We start from the raw sequence: 21,282 nt of genomic DNA, 5'->3' as shown, positions 1-21,282 counted from the left end.
TGTACTTATATCCTATATTTTTAATGTAATTAGAACTGAGAGCCATTTTTTCCTTTTGCCCTGCATTCTCCCAGGCAGGGAGAAGACAATTTAAACTAACCCATGACTATATAAACATTTTGAACTAACACCCTGCAATCAGAAGCTGTCAATTTTGGATTTCCTTCTTTCGAACCCAGAGGTTTCTGCAGAGTTCTAAGTCCTGGGACACAAGATGCCTGGAATGTCATAAACCCTCTAGTTCAGGCTCAAGTGAACATTCTTGAAGGACCATAAAACTCTTAGCTTCAGCTCAAGTTTACGCTCCCCAAGACACGCTGGCACCATAGCCCTCTAAATCTCAAAATGTACTTTCTGCCCCGTGTGCCACTCTTGACCACAGAAAGAAGCTGTAGCCCTTTCTCGGGGATATAGAGTCAAATTATTCTGTGTAGCCCTTGCCAGATAGAACTTCTCACCCCATGATATTTCTGTTTCTAGACCTCGGTTTCTACTCCCTGTCATCTGTGCAATTCTAGGACCCAACACTCTTATACATAAGAAACACTCAGTCAGCTGAACTTTGAGCCTTTAGGATGCATATCCATATCAGAAAATTGAGGTCAGCAATCCGTATGAGGAATTAATCATAGCCTTAGGTTATCAGCCAGACATAGCAAGGAAAGTATGTACAGCAGTTGGACTGCTTTGTATTTTCTACCCTAGCCTAATAAATCAGAAAGTTCAGCTAAGTGTCCTTGTAAACTTTAGATTGTTCTTCTGGGGTTGTTTCTCTTAAAAGCAGTTATCAAGGCAGATGATCAAAAACAAAGTTATTGTAAAGCTTTGTGTCAGCTAATGGTGCACACCAAAATCTGTGTTAGGAGCATTAGAGCCAACCTGGTTCCTGTGGAAATTCAATTGTTTACTTTAATTGCTAACCTGGATTGTGATCTAAATTAGTTCCTCAAGTGGAATCCATAGGCTTTAGCTGTGAAACATATCCTTGTATATATTTTTATTCATTAAAACTCAGTATAAGCTGTTATCATAATTGTTATTTAGATAGTACAGCTTAGGGAAGGGTCATCTTCTTGAAAGTCCACAGATAAAAATGCCCAGTAGATCAGAATGTTCCCATGATATAAAAACACTACATTGCAGGCAGTGGGGGTCTCCCTACATCCACTCACACTCTGCCAGCTACCAGAGAGAGGTTGCATGAGCAAATATGCAAATCCACAGCAGAAGCAAAAGACATTTTGGGGTCTGTTGTCACATGGCCTTGCCTAAAACAAGATTGACCCAACAGAGAGTGGGCTGACACCTTGAACTTCAATTACCATCTGCTGCTCCTCTGACATAACCACTGGCAATTATCCTTTCTATAATCCATTTTGGAATTTGGGTCTGTCTTTCAGCTATTTAATATCTGATATGACCCAACACTTACTAACTATGGCTTAAAGGACTTTGGTTTTTATTTCCTATCATTGTTATTAAACCTAGTGTTTTCCACTTCCCTGTGGACCTCCTTATTTCTGGTACTCAGAGATGATTAGACTGATCTCTTGGCTTAGAGATGTTAGTGAAACAGTTTCCACATGCCCCTCCAGATTCCCAGCCTCTCCCTCATCCGATGCCCCCAACCTAGCAACTCACACACATCTGGTGCTGTGGAACTACTTGGGCATATAAAATCACCAAATGGTCTGTTGCAATTGGAGAACCATCCTCAACAAATTTATAAATTGAAATTGCCTCTACTATTCCTGGGAGATATCCATCTGTTCTCTTACAAGACGTTTCCTAAAATTCCAGAGTCTGAGAGGTGCATTTTCTTTCATCATGTGTAGAAAATGCTAGACTTAATGTCCTCCAATATTGCTTCTATACTGTTCTCTCTCCTTTCTTTTGGGTACTGAAATTGCATATGTTTTAGATCCTTTAGCTGTGCTGAGCTAGCCTCTGCCCTTCAGCTAAGGTGGGGCTATAATTCAGATCACTAATCCTGACTTCTATTATACCCAACATTATGAAATATAGCAAAGTGTTCTGCATTAGTCACTTTTCTGTTGCTACAAGAAAGCCATGACCAAGGCAGCTTACAGGAATAAGGGTTTGTTTTGGACTATAGGAAAAACCATTATGGCAGCAAAACATGGCAGCAGGTGGCAGGCATGGCAGCAGGTGGCAGGCATGGCAGCAGGAGCAGAAGCGGAGATCTCACATCTTCGACAGGAAGCATGAAACAGAGAAAGAGTAGCTTGAAAAGTTATGAGTCTTTAAACTTTCTCCAGCAAGGCCACACTTCCTCAACCTCCCAAAACAGTGCCATGAACTGGAAGTATTCAAATACCTGAGACAATGGGGGACAGCTTGTTGTATGGAGGCTTTTTGTTCATTCCTGGCTACCCAGACCCGACATAATCACTCAAAACTGTATTAATTTAATCACTGCTTGGCCAATAGCTTAAGCATATTTATAGCTCACTCATACGTCTTTTTAAAAAAATATTTATTTATTATGTATACAATATTCTGTCTCTGTGTATGCCTGCAGGCTAGAAGAAGGCACCAGATCTCATTATAGATGGTTGTGAGCCACCATGTAGTTGCTGGGAATTGAACTCAATTGAGGCAATGCTCTTAACCTCTGAGCCATCTCTCTAGGCCCTCTTACATCTTAATTTAACCCATTTCTATTCATCTGTGTATCACCACAAAGTTTTGACATGTCTGTCTCTGGTGGTGGCTCCATGGCTTCTCCTCTGGCCACACCTTTAATCCCAGCATTCAGTTTAGTTTTCCCCACCTATCTCTATTCTACCCTATCAGGCCAACCTAGTTTCTTTATTAACCAATGGTATTCACAACATACAGAGGGGAAAACCTCCCCTTTTCTGTTTAAATAAAAAGGAAGGTTTTAACTTTGACATAGTAAAATTACATAAAACAGTTATCAAGCAAGAATTACAGTTACAATATTTATATATTTTATCTTTTATCATAACTAAGGAAAACTATAACTATATATTCTTCAACTCCATCAAAAACTCCTGAAGGATATCATATTACCTAAGTAAGCCGGGCAATGATGGCTCGTGCCTTTAATCCCAGCTCTCAGGAGGCAGAGGCAGGTATATCTCTGTGAGTTCGAGGCCAGCCTGATCTATAAGAGCTAGATCAAGGACAGGCTCCAAAGCTACAGAGAAACCCTGTCTTGAAAAAAAAATTACCTAAGTAAACAGGAAGTGCATTGCAAGCAACTTCCAAAACTCTAGAATTGATAGAGACAGCTCACTGACTGGACAGTCACCCAAATTTCTTTTGTATCATTGGAGCATCCATCTTCAGCCCACAGGCCCATAATATCCAGCAGACTTTTCCATGAAGCAGGAAATTTCAAAGACAGTTCTGCCTATATTGACATTTTGTCAATCACTTTCTTCTGTGTACTGCAGAATGTCTGGCAGACACTTTCATAAAGCAGGAACCCTGAAGGACTGTCTCACCTTTAGGTAAGTTCAGCAGTTATTTCTCTTTGGGTCCAGTTCATACAGCATAATATCAAGCAGTCCAGGCAACAGCAGTTTCTTGCCCAAATGGCTAGCTAACTTCATAAGGAGCCTCTTTGATGCCCATCTTCCTCTTGAAGTTATTGGTACTGTCAGGAGAAGATGTGTCTCATTGTCATGAAAAGTTCTAACTTCTTAAAACATTTTTAAATATCATATTCTAAAGGTCTCTGAAAGATTTGAAGAATACCTATCTAATTGAAATACATCTCTATATATCTAGAAAATCTAACTAACATGACAACAAAATTGACAATTATAGATAACTACCTATTAACCAGTATTTTTTATTTATACATTACATTTTTAAATGAGGTGCAAAAATACAATACCTTAATCAAGAGTAGAAATATACATATAACAAAACTGACCTTAAATTTGTATCAATAAAGCAAGATCCATACCAATGCAAATCTCTATAACATATCCCCTTTAAATGTAAACAAACATTTATAAACAATGTTTGGGAATTTGGGTGTAGTTCTTTCCAAACTGCTTCCTGCTTTTTGTTGGGTGAAGTAATTTCTTGGAGAAGGAGTTCATGGCAACCTTTTAGTGGGTCTTGGACCGTCAAATCACATTAGTCTGGAATTAATCCACAGGTTCTCATCTTCTGTGGAAACAAAAGCGAACCTCTTTTCCAAAGCAATATATCCTTAGATTCAAATTTTGAAGTCAAGATACCTTTATGTTAGTTTAACTTAGCAATCCATACAATAAAATATCTCTCTGTACTTAGCTCCTTCATAGTCAAAAATTTAAAGAAAACACGATAATATACATAATCCAGTCTCTCTGTGTATAGTCCATCTTTATGTGGCTTATTTTTCTTTACTCTTTTTAATCTATGACTGTCTGCACTCTGTCACTTTAAAGACTTTATTTTTTATAAACAGTTTCTTTTATAACTGTCTATTTTTTTCAAGCCTACATACATTTATCCAACACTGCGACCCATTTAGAGGTCTTTTTCATCTGAATTTGTCTTTATTACATATTTATAATTATCTTTTCACCAGGAGCACCCCTTTTTTTTTTTAATGATAAGTGGGCATGGCTAAGACCAACTCCATAGTCATGCCTACTTGCTCCATGCAGTCTAACATGGCAGAGAGAGACTTACCGCCTCTGAGAGTCATGAACATTGCCACATTTTCAGGCACACAAAGGGTCAATGTTGCCATTAACAAGTTGTAGCACTCTGCTCACAAACCCCATTTAAATGTTCGGCCTCCTGAAAAAGCCGGAGTTTGCACTAGCAGCACAGTCCAGAAAGCCACTGTTTCAAAACTGCAAGGGATTTTTCTGCTACCACTGAGTGAGGAAAACCTCTTAACTAAATAAGCAATGGTGTTAAGCTATGCTTAACTCTGCTGGGGTTTTGTTGTTGTTGTTGTTGTTGTTTTTATTTTTTTTTTGCTTTTTTTGTTTGTTTGTTTGTTTATTGCCCAGAATTTCTTCCCAAACTCTCTCAGGTTTTAAGTGGATTTTAGTCAACCCACGTTGGTGTGCCAATTTGTTGTTGGAGGCCACTTGTTGGTTTCCAGCTGCTCAGCCCTGAAATAACCACACAGAAACTGTATTAATTAAATCACTGCTTGGCCCATTAGCTCTAGCTTCTTACTGACTAACTCTTACATCTTAATTTAACTCATTTCTATTAATCTGTGTATTGCCATGAGGCTGTGGGTTCTGGGTAAAGTTTCAGCATCTGTCTCCTTCAGGGCTACATTGCTTCTCTTGACTCTGCCTTCTTTCTCCCAGCATTCAGTTTAGCTTTCCCTGCCTAGCTAAGTTCTGCTTTGATATAGGGCAAAGCAGTTTTTTTAAATTCATAAACCAATAAAATCAACACATAGATAGAAGGACCTCCCACACCATTTCCTCTCTTCTGTTTAAATAAAAAAGGAAGGTTTTAACTTTAACATGGTAAAATTACACATAACAAAACAGGTATTAAGCAAGATTACAGTTACAATATTTATATCTACTTATCTTTCACCATAAAGGAGGCTATACTATAGAGACTTGCATTAGTATGGATCTTGGTTTATTGACTTTCCCCTTTCTTGGAGCATGTCTGCAGTCCCAGACACTTTGGCTGCTCTGGGATTTAGCCTTTTATTCAGCATGGGTATGCTGATTTATTTTACTTGAGTTCTGTTATCTTGAGCCTGTTTGAAAATTCCCTGGAAATAGAAAGCCCAGCACACGCTCAGATCTTACGCATCTCTGTCCACGTATCATGGGTTCATGCTCTGCTTGTACTGGTCACACCTCAATGCCTTCAAATATAGACCCTTGCATACAACTGTATGTAATTCTTATGTGCAATTGCTACTTCCTGTATATTATTCACTTCCTTTCTTCCCACAGGGAGAGGACTAATTTGATACATTTACCCCCTCTGGGCTGGAGCAGGAAGTCATAATACTTAGTAGCTTCGTCCTTTTCAACAGCTTCACTGAAACTGTTTACCTGCCTCATATGAAAATGGTATAGTCTCTTTCAATTATGGAATTCCATTCTTTTAAATTTGTGTATTAGGCAAAAATCTACCACTGAGCAGAACCAAATTCTGAGCATCTGGGATCCAAAGCCATGATCAAAACAGGCCACTTATAAATTCGAAGCCGCGTAATGGGAATGGCTCCTCAGCCTACTTGTTGATAAGCCACATAAATCCAATTTCAGCCACATTATTCACAGTCATGGTTTTTAGCCCCGAAGGTTGTAAGAGTATAGTTATATAGAATAAGTGGAGTGGTACCTCGTGAAATCTGATGTCAACATCACAGTTTCTTTTGGTCCTTGGAGCTAAATTCTTGAAGAAGAATTAAAAAGAAAAAAAGACTTGGGGAAATGTATCTGGCATGGTCTTTGACAGAACAACCATAGTTTAAGCAATAAGACTGGAAGCCTGACTGCATGAAACGTAGAGCTGGACTTGATACAGGCGGCAGCCGTTTCGTGCCACTGTGCTGAGTTTTACACGGGTGCTAGGGATCTGAACCCGTGTCTTTGTGCTTATGTGCTGAGCCAGTTCCTCAGTCCCCAGGATCTTACATTTTGTGAGGGAAAAAGAATGAGACAGTAGAGACCCAGTTGACATTTGAATACTTAAGTCATAAAGCTTTACGCTTGCATAAATTTTGATCATTTGGATTGATTTTATATGCCCAGATTGTTAAAACTCTTTTTTGATTGGGTAGTGGTGGTGCACGTCTTTAATCCTGGCACTCGGGAGGCAAAGGCAGGTGGATCTCTGAGTTCAAGGCCAGCCTGATTTACAGAGTGAACCAAGTCTAGTACAGCCAGCGCTACACAGAGAAACCCTGTTTCAAAAAAAATAAAAAAATAAAAAAAGATTTCTTTTTTTTTTTTTCATGTTATTTCATAGACTTTTGTCTTTGTCTTCAGTCCCTGCTGCCAGGGGTCACACACAAATGGTCTTCCTATACTCATGTCTTTCTAACCCCACTTGGAAGTCCTGAGGAGCTAGGAAAACATAGAAACAGGAACATGAAGAACTCAATATGCCCCCTTTCCCTTTCAAAACTGGGGGCATATTTAGTCTCCTAGGTATGGAATAATTTCTGGTAAATTGAGACATTCCCAACAGTGAGTGACCCAAAGGGCTCTGGAAAAGAAATTACCTGTAACTCCATTCCATCAGCCCTTCCTCAAATTTACCTTAGGATCCTGTACTAGATGAAGAGAAAAGGTGACCAGGACAGAAGGGTTAAGCTTCCACATTTTCTTTTCTTTTCTCTCTCTCTTTTTTTTTTTTTTAAGATTTTTATTTATTATGTATACAGTGTTCTGTCTGCATATATGCCTACTCGCCAGAGAGGGCACCAGATCTCATTACAGATGGTTGTGAGCCACCATGTGGTTGCTGGGAATTGAACTCAGGACCTCAGGAAGAGCAGTCAGTGCTCTTAACCTCTGAGCCATCTCTCCAGGCCCCCACATTTTCTTATTGTGTTTAGTAATACTGAGATTTTTTTTTTAAAAAAAAAAAAACTGTTGCTCACTAATTGTCTTATGCTGACAAACTTTTTCTTCTCTGCTAGAAATGGAACCCAAGATCTCATGCATGTTAGGCAGGAGCTCACTCCTTGAGCTACACTCCCGTTTTGACAAGTTTTTTCCTTTAAGTTTTGTATCCATCTTAAATCACAGTTGTGAAACCATCTAATCCTTACTTTATGTGCTAACTTCATAAGGTTAGCAAAGCCACGGGGTTTCTTTTTCAGTCTTACTAGCTAGTGTGGTGTAAAACTAGCTAGTAAACGACTCAGGGAGTGAACCAGAGCCAAAGAAATCCACTGCAGAAAATCTGGGGGGAAGGAACGGGCAGGCGACCAGAAGCACAGACATCAAATGAAACATATTAAAGCGAACTGCATGAGAATGTCAGGGAAAGGCTTGTCGGAAACAGGAGGGTGCGTGGGGGATGGAGACATAGCACGCTGGTGGGACACAGATGGAGATGATGAACGTGGGGAAGAAGGAGGTAGAGACTAGGAGACCTCACTTCAAACCCCCTGCTTGAGGAGGTCAGATAAACAACCCAGATAAGATAGACTGGAATGCCGGGCGGTGGTGGCGCATGCCTTTAATCCCAGCACTCGGGAGGCAGAGGCAGGCGGATCTCTGTGAGTTCGAGACCAGCCTGGTCTACAAGAGCTAGTTCCAGGACAGGCTCCAAAAAAACCACAGAGAAACCCTGTCTCGAAAAACCAAAAAAAAAAAAAAAAAAAAGATAGACTGGAAAAGGCAAAGGCAGAAGATAAAGATTAAGACCCTTGAAAGAAACAACAATGAGGTGCCCGATAATTTCATTTTCTGGAGGCAGCTGCAGTCATCCTGGCAAGGACCAGTTAAAGATAAAGATGGGTAGTGAAGAATTAGAGGTGGCGGTGAATGTGGGAGAGCTGTATCTCCACTGATAACATCCAGATTTGTGTCTCTTGTAGCTGGGTGCTTGATAGCTGAGGTTAAAAGCCAGAACACGGAACCACAGCAGATTTGGAGCAAGGTTGGGAAATGGTAAGTTCAGTGTAGGTCATGTTGAGTCCATCCATCACGATAGCCACTGCCTAAGGACTTTTCCATCCACAGTGCACAGCTACAAAGACAAACTTGGCTTGCCTATAGGCCTGGTGCTCTATAGGAGAGTGTGGCAGAAGCTTTTGGGTTTGTTGGAGGTTAGCTTGTCTCTGTTCTTCAGGGAGAGGTGTGGGATATAAGAAACCGGCTGCTGGAATGACCACTGACTGATGATTTGGTTGACCAATGAGTTGTGTGTTTGTTGGTGCTGGAGACTGACCCCAGGGCCTTGCACATGCTTTACGAGCGCTTACCATCGAGTTATATCCCTGCCCGTTTCATTTTGTCTTGACACAGGCTAGCCTTGACCTTCTGATTCTCCTGGCTCAGCCTTCTTTGTTGTTGGGATTGCAGGCATAAACCAGTACTTCCTGATAACATGTTTTGTCTCACTATGAGCCCAGGCTGGCCTGGAACTCATAGAAATCCATTTGCCTCTGCCTTCAGGAGTAGGGATTAATGGCCTGCCTCACCGTGCCTCCCCTGCTCCTCCCCGTGTGTGTGTGTGTGTGTGTGTGTGTGTGTGTAGATCAGAGGATAACTTAAGGATGTGGGTCCTAGGATAGAACTACTCACATCATAGGTTTTTTCAGCAAGTGCCTTTACCCACTGGGCCATCTTGCCCATCAGGGACTTTTTTAAGCCTAGAAACTGAGGAAGGTGACATTGGAGTGCATAGAACGAAAAGGCAGCAGTGAGGTCTGGAAATGACAGGACTGCCAGACTGAGGTCACGGAGAGAGAAGAAGAGATGCTAGAGGGTGCAGGGCAGCTACGTGCCTGTAACAGAGGGACCGAAAGCGTCTGGGCGGAGCAGTTGGCAGGCAGCCTCGCGGGAGGTCGAACCTGACCGCGTCTCCGCCGCAGCCGCAGCTTCTGGAGTGGATGCTCATCCACGCAGGGAGAATGCGCCTGGGCAGCCAGTGAAACCGAAGGAAAAAAGCAGAGACCATACTTAGGACGCAGTGCCCAGGCTTGAGACCCATGAAGCGCACGGACAGCGAGTCCATCTGCCACCATGCACCGCCGCCGCCGCCTTGCTGGGCTCACCACGCACCTCGCCAGGCCCCGTGGCGGCCCCCCAGCCGGGAACGACGACCCCCAGAGTGGGCCGGGAGCTGGGCGGTGGCGGCAGAGGAGGAGGAGGCAGCCTCGGCAGCACCCTGGATGAGGTGAGGCATGGGCAGCTTCCATCGCGGAAGCCGGGGAAGATGCAGTGCAGGGGTGCTGGTGTGCGCGGGTGCTGGTGCGCCATGAGCGGTTCGGGGCTCAGATCCTGGCAGAGATCCGCACTCTTAGGAGAGGCTGAAACCCAGTGACAATTGCTGGGTAAGGTTTGTCAGACACGCAAGAGACGAGGGCTCCCAGGATAAAATAAGATCGGCGAGACAGGGCTGGGTGGCGCAGGAAGAAAGGTGTGGCCCCGCTGTACCCGAGAAAGCGTGGGAATCTAGGTCCCTATCCTAAGGTCTTGCTGGATCTGTGCTGGTGCAGGTGAGGATGGAGGCAATGCCTGCTGGGTTGAGCCAAAGGAGAACTGACTGATAAGCCATGCTTGCAGAGACCCCTTCTTCCTTCTTTGCCTTTCTTAGTCTCTTCTTTCCTGGATATTTATTTGCTTTCGCTGGAGACAGCAGGGTGCCTGGGGATGGTTCTTTCCTCCTCTGCAGAGCCGGAGCCCGGCCCGGGCCTGTGGGCTGGGAGATTTGGGCCAGCTAGCTCCATCTAACCCTGATCCTTCCTTCTTTGACTCTGGCCTAGAACACAGACGGCAGATTAGGCCCCATGTTCTTCATGTCGCAATAGCAAAATGAAAATCTGTCATGTTAGTGTTTCCAGGAGAAGGGACAGATTATACGGCTGCCATTTCCTAAGTAATCACATCTTTGTCATAGAATATTTAGGGTTTTTTTTTTTCTTTGTGGGTAGCTGGTCTTTATCACTCAAACCAAACGGCAATGGTGGTTTCAAGTCTTTACTTTGCCATTAACTAACTGGGATCTTTAAAATAAATAAATAAAAATCACTTTACCTTTCTAGGCCTCAGTTTCCTATGAGTGGTGGGATTTGTATTAAAAAAGATTTGTCCTTAAGGCTGAAGAGTTGCTGAATTTGTATTGCATGTTCCAAAGTCTGTTGTATCTGTGAACTCGGAAGGGGATCTATTCAAAGGACTCTCCTTCATCCCACTATCCCTGTTTATGCAAGAAAATATAGTCAAATCCTATATCTGACTATACAGTAGCTAAAAGGATCACATTTCTCGCAAGAAGCACATAATAAATTATTGGAAATTAAAGAATAAAGCAGGGAACATTCACTTTTAATATAAAATGAAACTTTAGCACAAATGTAATTATGTTTTCAAATGTGAGTGTGCTTTGACAACGTCTATATATTTATGGATATATGTTTCTAAAATGTCAGGGTTTCTTACACACTCTCTATATAATAGCTGAATTTTTTTCTGGAATGAAATAAACACTCATCGTAAAGGGCTGCCCTTCCTCGCTGTCAGTGACAATAACAAATCTGTAGGCTCAGTACACGACTCCCTACACTATGGCAGCAAGGCGCTTTAGCAGGCTCTTCATATGTAGCCCACCCTGACCTCAAAGTCATGATCCTCCTGCCTGAGCCTTCCCAGTTTCTTGACTGATACTATGGGCTTGGGGCACCACACTGCTGTTTATATATGTGTGGTGAGCTTAAAAATCAGCCTGGGATACATGACAAAATGATGTCTCAAAAACATGCCTCCCAATAAATAAACAGATAAGCAAATATGAGATCTTAAGTAGCCCATCATTTTGTATGCTAACTAAACTAAAAAGCAAATCGCTGCAAGTTCAAGTAAGAATCGAAGGAAAGCTAAAACAAAATGCAAGTATTCTAGGACCTGGTAGCTTCCTTTCCATGTCAGCTGTGAGAGCAGAGGCTTAAGGAATACCAGTGTGTCAGATACCAGTGTGCCAGATACTAGTGTGTCAGATACCAGTGTGTCAGATACCAGTGTGTCAGATACCAGTGTGTGATACTAGTGTGTCAGATACTAATGTGTCAGATACTAGTGTGTCAGATGATACCAGTGTGTCAGATGACACCAGTGTGTCAGATGATACCAGTGTGTCAGATACCAGTGTGTCAGATATTAGTGTGTCAGATACCAGTGTGTGATACGAGTGTGTCAAATACTAATGTGTCAGATATTAGTGTGTCAGATACTAGTGTGTCAGATACCAGTGTGTCAGATGATACCAGTGTGTCAGATACCAGTGTGTCAGATACCAGTGTGTCAGATATTAGTGTGTCAGATACTAATGTGTCAGATATTAGTGTGTCAGATACTAGTGCGTCAGATACCAGTGTGTCAGATACCAGTGTGTCAGAAGTGGGGGGGGGTGCTTTGAGCCCGATTTTCCTAGTTCTCATCTTATAAGTGGAAGAAAGCAGCTCTGCTCCCCAGGTTCAGCTTGTGCTGTTCCTTGAGCAGTGAAGCAGTGGCTGGAATTGAACTCGAGGCAAATTCCCTCCAGAGTCTCAGCTCTAAACTCGGGGCATAACGGTATAGCAAGGAGCAAATGCTGGACCAGAAAGACAGAGAGAGAAAAAAATAAAGGGGGTCTCTTCTGGAAAAGCTGGCTGCCTGTGTCCCATGAAGTTATGCATTGTGTCATTACTTAGAAAGTGTACCCAAATTCTGCCTTCAACTTCAGTGTTTCTCAAGTGGATGAACCCACATAGCTACTGCCCAGACCTTTAATAGCCAACTATTAATTTATAGTAAGAATTTTTTATGTATGTGTGTGGGAACTCAGTTCTCTTTTGTTAGTTCAGGGAAGTCTATGGTATACTTGTTACATTTGTTTGCAACATTTGAAGTAAGAACAGGAACATTTATTCAGTGGATTTTAATTTTTTTAGAAAAAAATTGAGAACTCCTGAGTATCAAGGACACAGATGAGTTCTTTTTTTTTTTAACCTAAAGAATAAATGTCCCTTGACTGTTACTCTTTCTTGTGTGTGCCCTCCCATCTGTAGTAAGTGAACATTTTTAACCAGGTTATATTCTATTTTGTTTCGTGTGGTGGTAATGAAAATGAGCCCCATAGGCTCATAAGGAGTGGCACCATCAGGAGCTGTGGACTTGTTGGAGGACGTGTACCACCTGGAGTGGGCTTTGAGGTCTCAGATGCTCAAGGCCGGCCCAGTGTCTCACTTTCTTCCTGTTGTCTGCTGATCCAGATGTAGAACTCTCAGCTCCTTCTCCAGCCCCAGTCTGCCTGTGTGCTGGCAGGCTTCGCATCACGACAGTAGACTCACCCTCTAAACTGTAAGCCAGCCCCAGTTAAATGTTTTCTAATAGGAGTTGCCGTGATCATGACGTCTCTTCAGAGCAATAGAATCCTGACGAAGACGTTTGGGAATCTTTGAGTCTCTCTTGAGTCTACACATTTCTTCTCTGAATCAGTTGGTGTTAACTGGAAAGATTAAATTCCAAATGACAAGGTTCCTACTGTGTTCCATTCAGTGCTAGGCTGGACAATGTGTAGGAACAGAGATGTATTTCCTCGAGCTCAGGAAACCGAGAAGTCCAAGATCAAGAAAGGAACAGCCGGTGAATACCTTCTGACTGTAATTATTCTGGAGACACAGGACATCTGGTTATACAGATTTTAGAAAGAATATTGACAGAGACCAGAGCCATTGGGCCCCAGCTGCTGAATCTTTGGCAGGCAATGCTTGGAGCTAGTAGTTATGTGTGCTTTTCTCATAATTTGTAGTGTTTGGGGATATCGAAAGTGATTCTAATGATGAAGTTTAACAAAGCCCTCTTTAACCTCATCCTATGACACCCACTGATCTGTCTCATTCTTTGGGGCCACTGCCCTCAGTTGTTCAATTTGCAGCACCTGGAAACCATCATTTCATATGTTTTGTTCAAGATTTTAGTAATTTCTCTCAGAGGTTAAGGAGAATGGATCCAGTCCCTGTATATCACTGAGACTTTTGTGCCACTGAAAGAAACAACAATATTGGAGAAAAGATTCATTCTGGTTCATCCAAAAGGTGGCAGTCCATCATGGTGGACAGTCAGAGCCGTGTGGCCCAGCCTGTGACAGTGGAGGCGTGTGCAGGGGCCACTTACACGGAAGCAGAGAGAGGCTTGACTGGAGGCATGTGCAGGGACCACTTACACAGGAGCAGAGAGTGACTTGACCGGAAGCAGCAGGGCCTGGGAACTAACTTAAAACGCCGCCTGCCTAGTGGCCTGCCTCCACACCAGGCTCCAGCTTCTAAAGCTAATGGCCCCATGGCCTCCAAACAGCACTATGGATTGAGAAACAAGCCTCAAACCAAGAGCCTGGAGGAGGGACATTTCAGAATAAAGCGACAGCAGACCTTATTACTCCGTGCTCTCTGAACGTAGCATGTCCCTCTATCCATACTGTACATTAGTTTTCAGTCTTACCTATGTGTTGGCGTCACTTAGGGGAGACGTAACGTGCTGACGTAGAGACTCCACTCCTGGCCGTGCAGCCAGCTTCTTTCAGATGGTCTCAGCCTCAACACTCCTGAGAGGCGCTCTAGATTTCTCACGCCCTTCTCAGGCTGCGCGATAGAACCTCTGCGTTAGGTAAACTGTCTCATTTCTAAACAACACTTAGGAAAGTTTGCCGTCTCTTGCTCAGGCCTAGGAACAGAGCTTGCTCAAACCCCGTTGCAGACACTTTGGAATGATGGCGAGTGTTGAAACAGGGTCTGGCCTACTTTTTATGTGAGTCGCAAATATGGGAGATGGGTTTAAATAAGCCGAGTGAAGAGATGGGATCATTGAACGGCCATTGGCAGAAATTCATGGCAGAGGCGGTGAGGGTCCAAGCTCAGGTCGTGGCAATGAGACTCAGGGGGAAGGGATTTAAGGATTCCTCAGTTAGACTGGAAGGAATTCATGGTGAGCAGAGCAAAAGAAATGAGAGAGACCGTGGAAACAAGCATTCTTGGCCATCTGACCTGCAGGTTCTGTCAACTGTGGGTCAGAGAGGTCCCAGAGCAAAGCAATACACTAGTAAAAACAATACAAATGAAATGGGGTACGGTACGCAAACCAGTGGCATTTCGATTGTATTAGGCGGTGTGGGCCAGCTAGTGATGTGAACATGTTCAGGATGATTCGTGCAGGTTGCCTGTGGATAGAAAGCCATTTTCGTGGATGAGGCTTAGCTCCACAGATTGGTTCCTGCAGGAAGTCCAAAATGAGTTTCTTCAGGGAGGTCCTGGAAGAGACAGCGGTGCTTCTGATGTATGTGGACACGTGAAGAACGCAGGCCTGGGCCTTCTGGCAGACAATTGGGTTCTTTCAAGATACGGAAAACAAAATCAATATAGTGGATAACCACAGAATGGAGAGAAACAACTCCGTTGTTGGAGTATTTATATGAAATCGTGCTTGACTCTAGTTTTTGTCTGTTTGTTGTTTGTTTTTTAATTTAGCCACAGCTGAGGTCTAATTCCTGCTTCTTCTGGGGTGAGGGTAGAGAGTGGAGCAAAAATACCCTGTCATTTAATTCTTAGTCTGAGATTCTGTAGCTGTGACAAACACCATGACAGTAAGGGCAGCTTGGGGAGAGAAGTGTTTATTATGCCTCCTCCTCTATATCATAGCTCATCATTAATGACAGTCAGGTCAGGAGCTCAAGCTGGACAGGAACCTGGAGGCAGGGGTTGTTGCGGAGGCCATGGGGTAGTGTTGCTCACTGGCTTGCTCCCCATGGCTCGCTCAGCCTGCTTTCTTATAGCACCCAGGACCACCAGTTCAGGGAGGCACCACCCACACTAGGCTATGCCCACCCCGATTATTGTTAATTAAGAAAATGCCCAATCTTAGAGAGGCATTTTCTCAGTTGCGGTTCCCTCCTTTCAGATGACTCTCGCTTGTGTCAAGCTGACCTAAAACTAGCCAACACAAGTGGTGAGGACCCTTTGCAATATCAGAAGACCTGCTGAGAAGACTGCACATGGTGACCAGTGGCCATGGTTTCATGGTCAGAGGGCAGTCGCAGACAAAGGGAGGGTGTCCCCAGGTGACACTCCAATCTCTTCAAATCACTTGCTTTCTGAGTATTATCTGACCGAGCGGTTTTGGATGGTGATCCACGCTTGACCTCACAGGTTCTAAGCAGGCTTCTGTAATGACAGTATTGGTATCCCTGTCAAAGCATGGCCTGTCGTACCGTGCTTTTGATAATTTGTATTATCAGTGATGTTTTAGTTTTTTAAAGAGTTATTTATTGCTCAGCAGTGGTGGTGCACACCTTTAATCCCAGTACTTGGGAGGCACAAGCAGGCAGATCTCTGAGTTTGAGACCAGCCTGGTCTACAGAGTGACAGCCAGAACTACACAAATAAACCCAGTTTGACAAGGTCATATAGCTGTGGGAGAGCAGATGTCAGGCTTAACATGCAGGTGCGCTAAATGTCCGTGTCCTGCCCAGTGGAGACGTTATTTTCATTTGTCTATGTTTAAAAACACTTCCTTTGCAATGCCACTAAGTCTATATTCCCTTAAAAAGAAATCAAAATAGAACTGTGAGTCAATACAAAAAATCAACTTTAAAATTCTTTGCTAGAACTTAGACAAAAATGACCTGTCTTCAAGTCAGTATACATTTGAATAAGTCACTGGCTTTAAAACAGTAAAGTGAATCACAGAATCTGACCTTGTGAGGACTTGTTTTCTAATTCACACAGCAAAACCCATGAAGGTCATCACAGAGAATCCAATGACTTGTTTAGAAAAAGGAAGTGGGCGTGGCCACCACTGAGACTATATCCCCCAAACTTCAGAGCATGCCCTATTCAGGTTAGTGGAAATGAGGAAGCTGCAAATTTAAAGGAGAATCTGGGACCCTTTTCAGACAACAAAGACACAAAGTGACTGGGGCCCTACTGCCCAAAGTAATAGGCACATGTGTTCAGAATCGTGCCCACCTTGAGGCCTCACCCACCACATATCCACTTTCCAAGGCTAACTGGCAGGTGAGGCAACAGGAGAAATGGTGACACAGAGAAGCTACCCTCATGAACAACAAAAACAGCCTCCCCTCTCAGTATCTATATTAGTGTCAAAGCACTATGACCAGGGCAACCTATAAAAGAAAGAGTTGAATTGGGCTCTCCACTCTGGCTCACAGAGAGATCGGAAGAGAGGTTTGATCCTTGGAAATCAGACTGAGCTGAAGAGCTTGACCCTGGTATCAGTAGAATGAGCTACTAGCTATACATATTTCAGTAAAAGCAATCAGAGAGCCGAATCTGGTGGAGGGCTGGCCAGGCACATGATCAATGGTGCACCTTGTTAAGCTGAGCTTTGGAGTGCCCTACCCAGAGGGTAGATGAGAAATAGTACAAGGACCAGGCATGGTGGTACATGCCTATAATTCTAGAACTCAGGAGAGGGACAGGAGATTGCCACAAGTTCAAAGCTAATTGGTCTACATAGTTCTAGGACATCCAGACATGCAAAGTGAGATTCTGTCTCCAAAGAAACTAACAAATCTATCCACAAAGGTAAAAGAATCAAACACAAGACCAGAAAAATACATGAACCAGACATTGATAAAGATGCAGGAAGGCAGGCCCATGATGCCACACCACTAGGAGATAAGTAAATGCCTATAGAGGCATGGCAGGGAGCAAAAACAAACACAGCGGGTGAGGTGTGAGAATGGGGGGAAAAAGTTAAACTATAGGAAATAGTGAGGGTCAAATAAAATATATCTGCAGCAGCAAGATAGATTCTACCAGCAGAGGTCACTTGTGGGTGGCTTTTATTGTCACAGTGTCCAGGTCTCCTGGGTGAGCAGCTGTTACCAATGGAGAGGCTCCAGTTTGGAAGTGTCCTAAGCAGCCAGAAGTCACTATAGTCTTCATAAAGCACGAAGAAAGCCTGGCTGCTTCTGGTCACGTGACAAAAGAGTCAAGGTGAAATAGATTTGTTTTTTCAAGTTATACGGACAATTGCTTGTAGTCCTGTGTGTGTGTGTGTGTGTGTGTGTGTGTGTGTGTGTGTGTTTAGAAGACAGGATCGTGAACAGTGACATCGAGAGCCAAGGGTGGTGGCACACTCCTGTCATCCTAGCACTTGGGGAAGTGGAAGCAGAAAGGTCAAGAGTTTGAGGCCAACTCGAGTGACATGAGATGCTGCCTCAAAACACAACAAACAAGTCCAAACAGCAATGAAAACAAGATATTCACTTTCTAGTCGCTTTAATGGCTGCCTTTGAAGTAGCTTGATCTTCCTTTTCTCTCCTACCACTCACTCCTACTCCCTTCCCTGTTCTGCCACCTCCCCAGTGCCTCGGAGATCACGGCAACTTGCAGGTGAGATTTGAGACTGAAACGTAGGTCGAACTAGCTGGCCGTTTCTCATAGCTGCTTTTGAAAATATTGTGGGAGGTGCCCCAGCACGCATGTGGCGGTCAGAATGATGCAGTCTAGGGGTCCAGGAATGGGCTCATTTTGTTTGTTTCTGGCAAGAATTAAAAGTTAGGAAAGGTTTCACCAGAAAACTTCAGTGACACCTGGGAAGCTAGGGTTCCCTCTTCAGCGTTCCTCTCATTAATAAAATAACACAAGAATGGACTCAAACAGAAGACTGAGTTGAAAAGGAACACCTTAGGACAGGCTATAATGGTATATAATTTGTGTTTAATAAATAAGTCTTGCCTGAAGACCAGAGGCAAAGCTAAAGCCACTAGAGATCAGGCGATGGTGACATACACCTTTAATCCCAGCACTACGGAGAATATAAAATAGAAGGAGAGAGAGGTTTAGGTTGCTTAATTTTGTGGTCGCCTAGTCTTGGCAAAGGTTTTCTCTAGTGGCGGGCTGCTTTGCTTTCCTGATCTTCAGGTTGAACCCCAATATCTGTCTCTGGGTTTTTATTATTCGTACTACAACAGGCAAGACGTAAATCTCGCAGCTGCCTGCAGGGAAGGAGAACAGAGAAAAGAGGGAACGAGAACTATGTTGCAGTACAGAGGTCAACCGCTGGGCGGCAGGCAGCCACAAGGTGAGCAGGGAGCTCAGGAAAAGGAGTACAGAAGCCCACGACGTTAGCCATGGAGTTTAAAAGCATATTTAGGCTCTGGCCAGCATCTTGAAGAAAAAGAAATAGTTACACCTTTCTGAGTTGGGCCTCAGTAAGGTAGGAATATGCAGAGTGAGTTAGTTCTCTCTTTCCATCTTTATGTGGTTTCCAGGGATCAAACTCAAGTCTTCAGGCTTGCATGCAAAAGCCATGACCCGCGCTGGTCTATCTCTCTTTCAGGCACAGTTGCTTTTACCTGATGGAATCTTAAAGGGGCCATCTACTCCCTGAAAGTTCACGATACACAGGCCAAGAGCTGTGACTAACAAGGTTGGCGGAGCCTGGCGCAAAAGAGAACCCCATGTAATGGTTTGCCATGTAACCATGCATCTTGGCATGCCATTTAGGAAAGAATAGCTAAGGTCATAGTTAGGAGGAAGCAGGGTAATTACTCCCAGAATTTACTTCATCATGGATGTGTATGCATGTCGGCATGAGACCTTGACTGCACATGTGTGTTGGCCACAAGTCAGTCTTGGATGTCATTCCTCTAGAGTCGTCCACCTTGTATTTTGAGGCAGAGTTTCCTAGTGTGTGCTGGGGATTGAACTCAATCTTTATGCGTGCACAGCAGATGCTATGCCAACTGAACCATCTTCCCAGCATCATAAACATGCTAACATCAGCTTTGTTTCTTAAAATATTGAATTAAAATATCATTCATTAAGTTTTGCTTTATCGGACTGATATGAGAGTGTTATGAGAGAATTTTCTCTCAGATCCAGGATAAATGACTGTAAAAAGTTTGCTCCTCCTTTGGGTAAGATTTCCAAAAACTCGTTGTCAAGTGCAGTAGCTTTGGAGCTGACATGAAAATGAGGGGAAATGGCAGGCAGGAGGTGAGGTTTTTCTCCTTAGAACTTACTTGATTGTTTAACTTGCTTCAAGCTTTCTGGGGTGGCTTCTTGATGCTTTTGAACCCCTGCCAGCTGAAAGAAGTGGCAGGCGGGCATAGGGAGGTGGGGAGGTTGGGGGGGACCCCAGCTGTTTTAAACTGCCAGAAAATTGGCTTCCAGTGGTTCCAAGTGAAGAAGAGAGAATTTGTCTTTGTTGTCTGCTTCGCCTTTGTCTTGGGAGTGAGCACTTGATGAGCCCTCTTGATTATGCAGATGGGAGCCAAGTACCACTTAGGGGTGGCTACCGAGAGTTAGTTGTCAAGAACTTGGCTTCAGGGACTTTGGATGAGCAAAGTATTCTGTTTAGTGAAGACAAAAGCTGGCCCATGAGGAAGGGGTGCAATCACAGATATTTAATAATTTTAATTAGTCTTAAGAAAAACTGAAATCCTTTAGTAGTGAAGAATCCATATTAGACTTTCAAATGATTCATCTGGATGTCAGCAAGAACCGTCTCTGTGTGTGTGTGTGTGTGTGTGTAGGAAAAATACCATGGTTAATCAAGTAAAGACTTATAAGACTCCATTGTGATATTTTGCAGTTCTTCTCAGAAGTACAGAAAAAATTGTGAGTGGAAATATATATTGTTTTTTCGAGATAGGGTCTATGTAGCTGTGGCTGTCCTGAAACTCTGTAGACCAGGTTGGCCTTGAACTGCCACAGAAATCCACTTGCCTCTGCCTCCTAAGTGCTGGCATTAAAGGTGTGTACCATCACTGCCCAGCAAATGGAAATATTTTTAAAATCCAAAGATAGGTTATGTATGTATGTATCTTCCTTCCTTTGTTTCGTCCTTTGCTTGTTCCTTAGTTCCTTCCTTTTTTCCTTCCCCTCCCTCCCTTCCTCTCTCCCTCCCTCTCTCCCTCTCCCTCTCTCTCTCTCTCTCTCTTTCTTTCCTTTCTTCCGATCATCTGTCTATAGTGGTATATTATTTGTGTTTTAGTAAATACAGCTTGCCTGAAGGTCAGTGCAAAGCAGCCACACTGGTCAGCCATAGAAGCTGGGCAGTGGTGGTGCACTAGAGAGGAATATAAGACAATGAGGAGACAGATTTTACACTCAGTCTCGTTCTGAGGATACAAAGAGGCAGGATCGCCATTTCGGTTAGAGATAGAGGTAAGAGTTAGTGACTGGTTGTTTTGCTTTTCTGATCTTCAGGCAAGCTTTATTTATTAAAACACGAATAATATACCACTATATCTGTCTGTCTTCAGAGATAAGGTAGTAGATGACTATGTTCAAAGGCAAGGACCAAGGGCGGACATAGTCTATATTGTTCTTAGCAAACTTTATTATAATTCAAAAATCCAGTCTCAGCTTTAAACGAGGATTTGCTATTTCGCTTACTTCTCCTTGTGGGTCCGAAGCTAATCCTGGATGATGTCTGCTCCTAGAGCAACTTGCCCCATTCTAGGAAAGGACTTGGGTTTTAATGATGGTGGATTGTCAAGAATGTTTGGAAGCTTTTAGGAATTTATGTCAGTATTGTTTCTGTTTCCAGAAATGTATTTATTGACCATACTGTCAGCCTGCACAATTTTTAAGGTTTATTATCTATAATC

General features: G+C 43.3%; 1 protein-coding gene across 5 annotated transcripts in view; it reads left to right on the top strand.

The window, feature by feature from the left end:
* The first annotated feature begins 9,451 nt into the window (after nt 1–9,451).
* Nucleotides 9,452–21,282, top strand: part of LOC130889281 (myomegalin-like) — a 205,545-nt gene continuing 193,714 nt past the window's right edge. For all 5 annotated transcript variants that reach the window (XM_057792880.1, XM_057792879.1, XM_057792882.1 and 2 more), the window contains exon 1: nt 9,452–9,843. In XM_057792880.1, the coding sequence (XP_057648863.1) occupies nt 9,656–9,843 (188 nt within the window). In that variant the 5' untranslated portion in view covers nt 9,452–9,655. The remainder of the gene's footprint in view (nt 9,844–21,282) is intronic.

This window comes from Chionomys nivalis, chromosome 18, assembly GCF_950005125.1.
Source record: "Chionomys nivalis chromosome 18, mChiNiv1.1, whole genome shotgun sequence".
Taxonomy (NCBI): domain Eukaryota; kingdom Metazoa; phylum Chordata; class Mammalia; order Rodentia; family Cricetidae; genus Chionomys; species Chionomys nivalis.
This window is presented reverse-complemented; position numbering and strand designations above follow the sequence as displayed.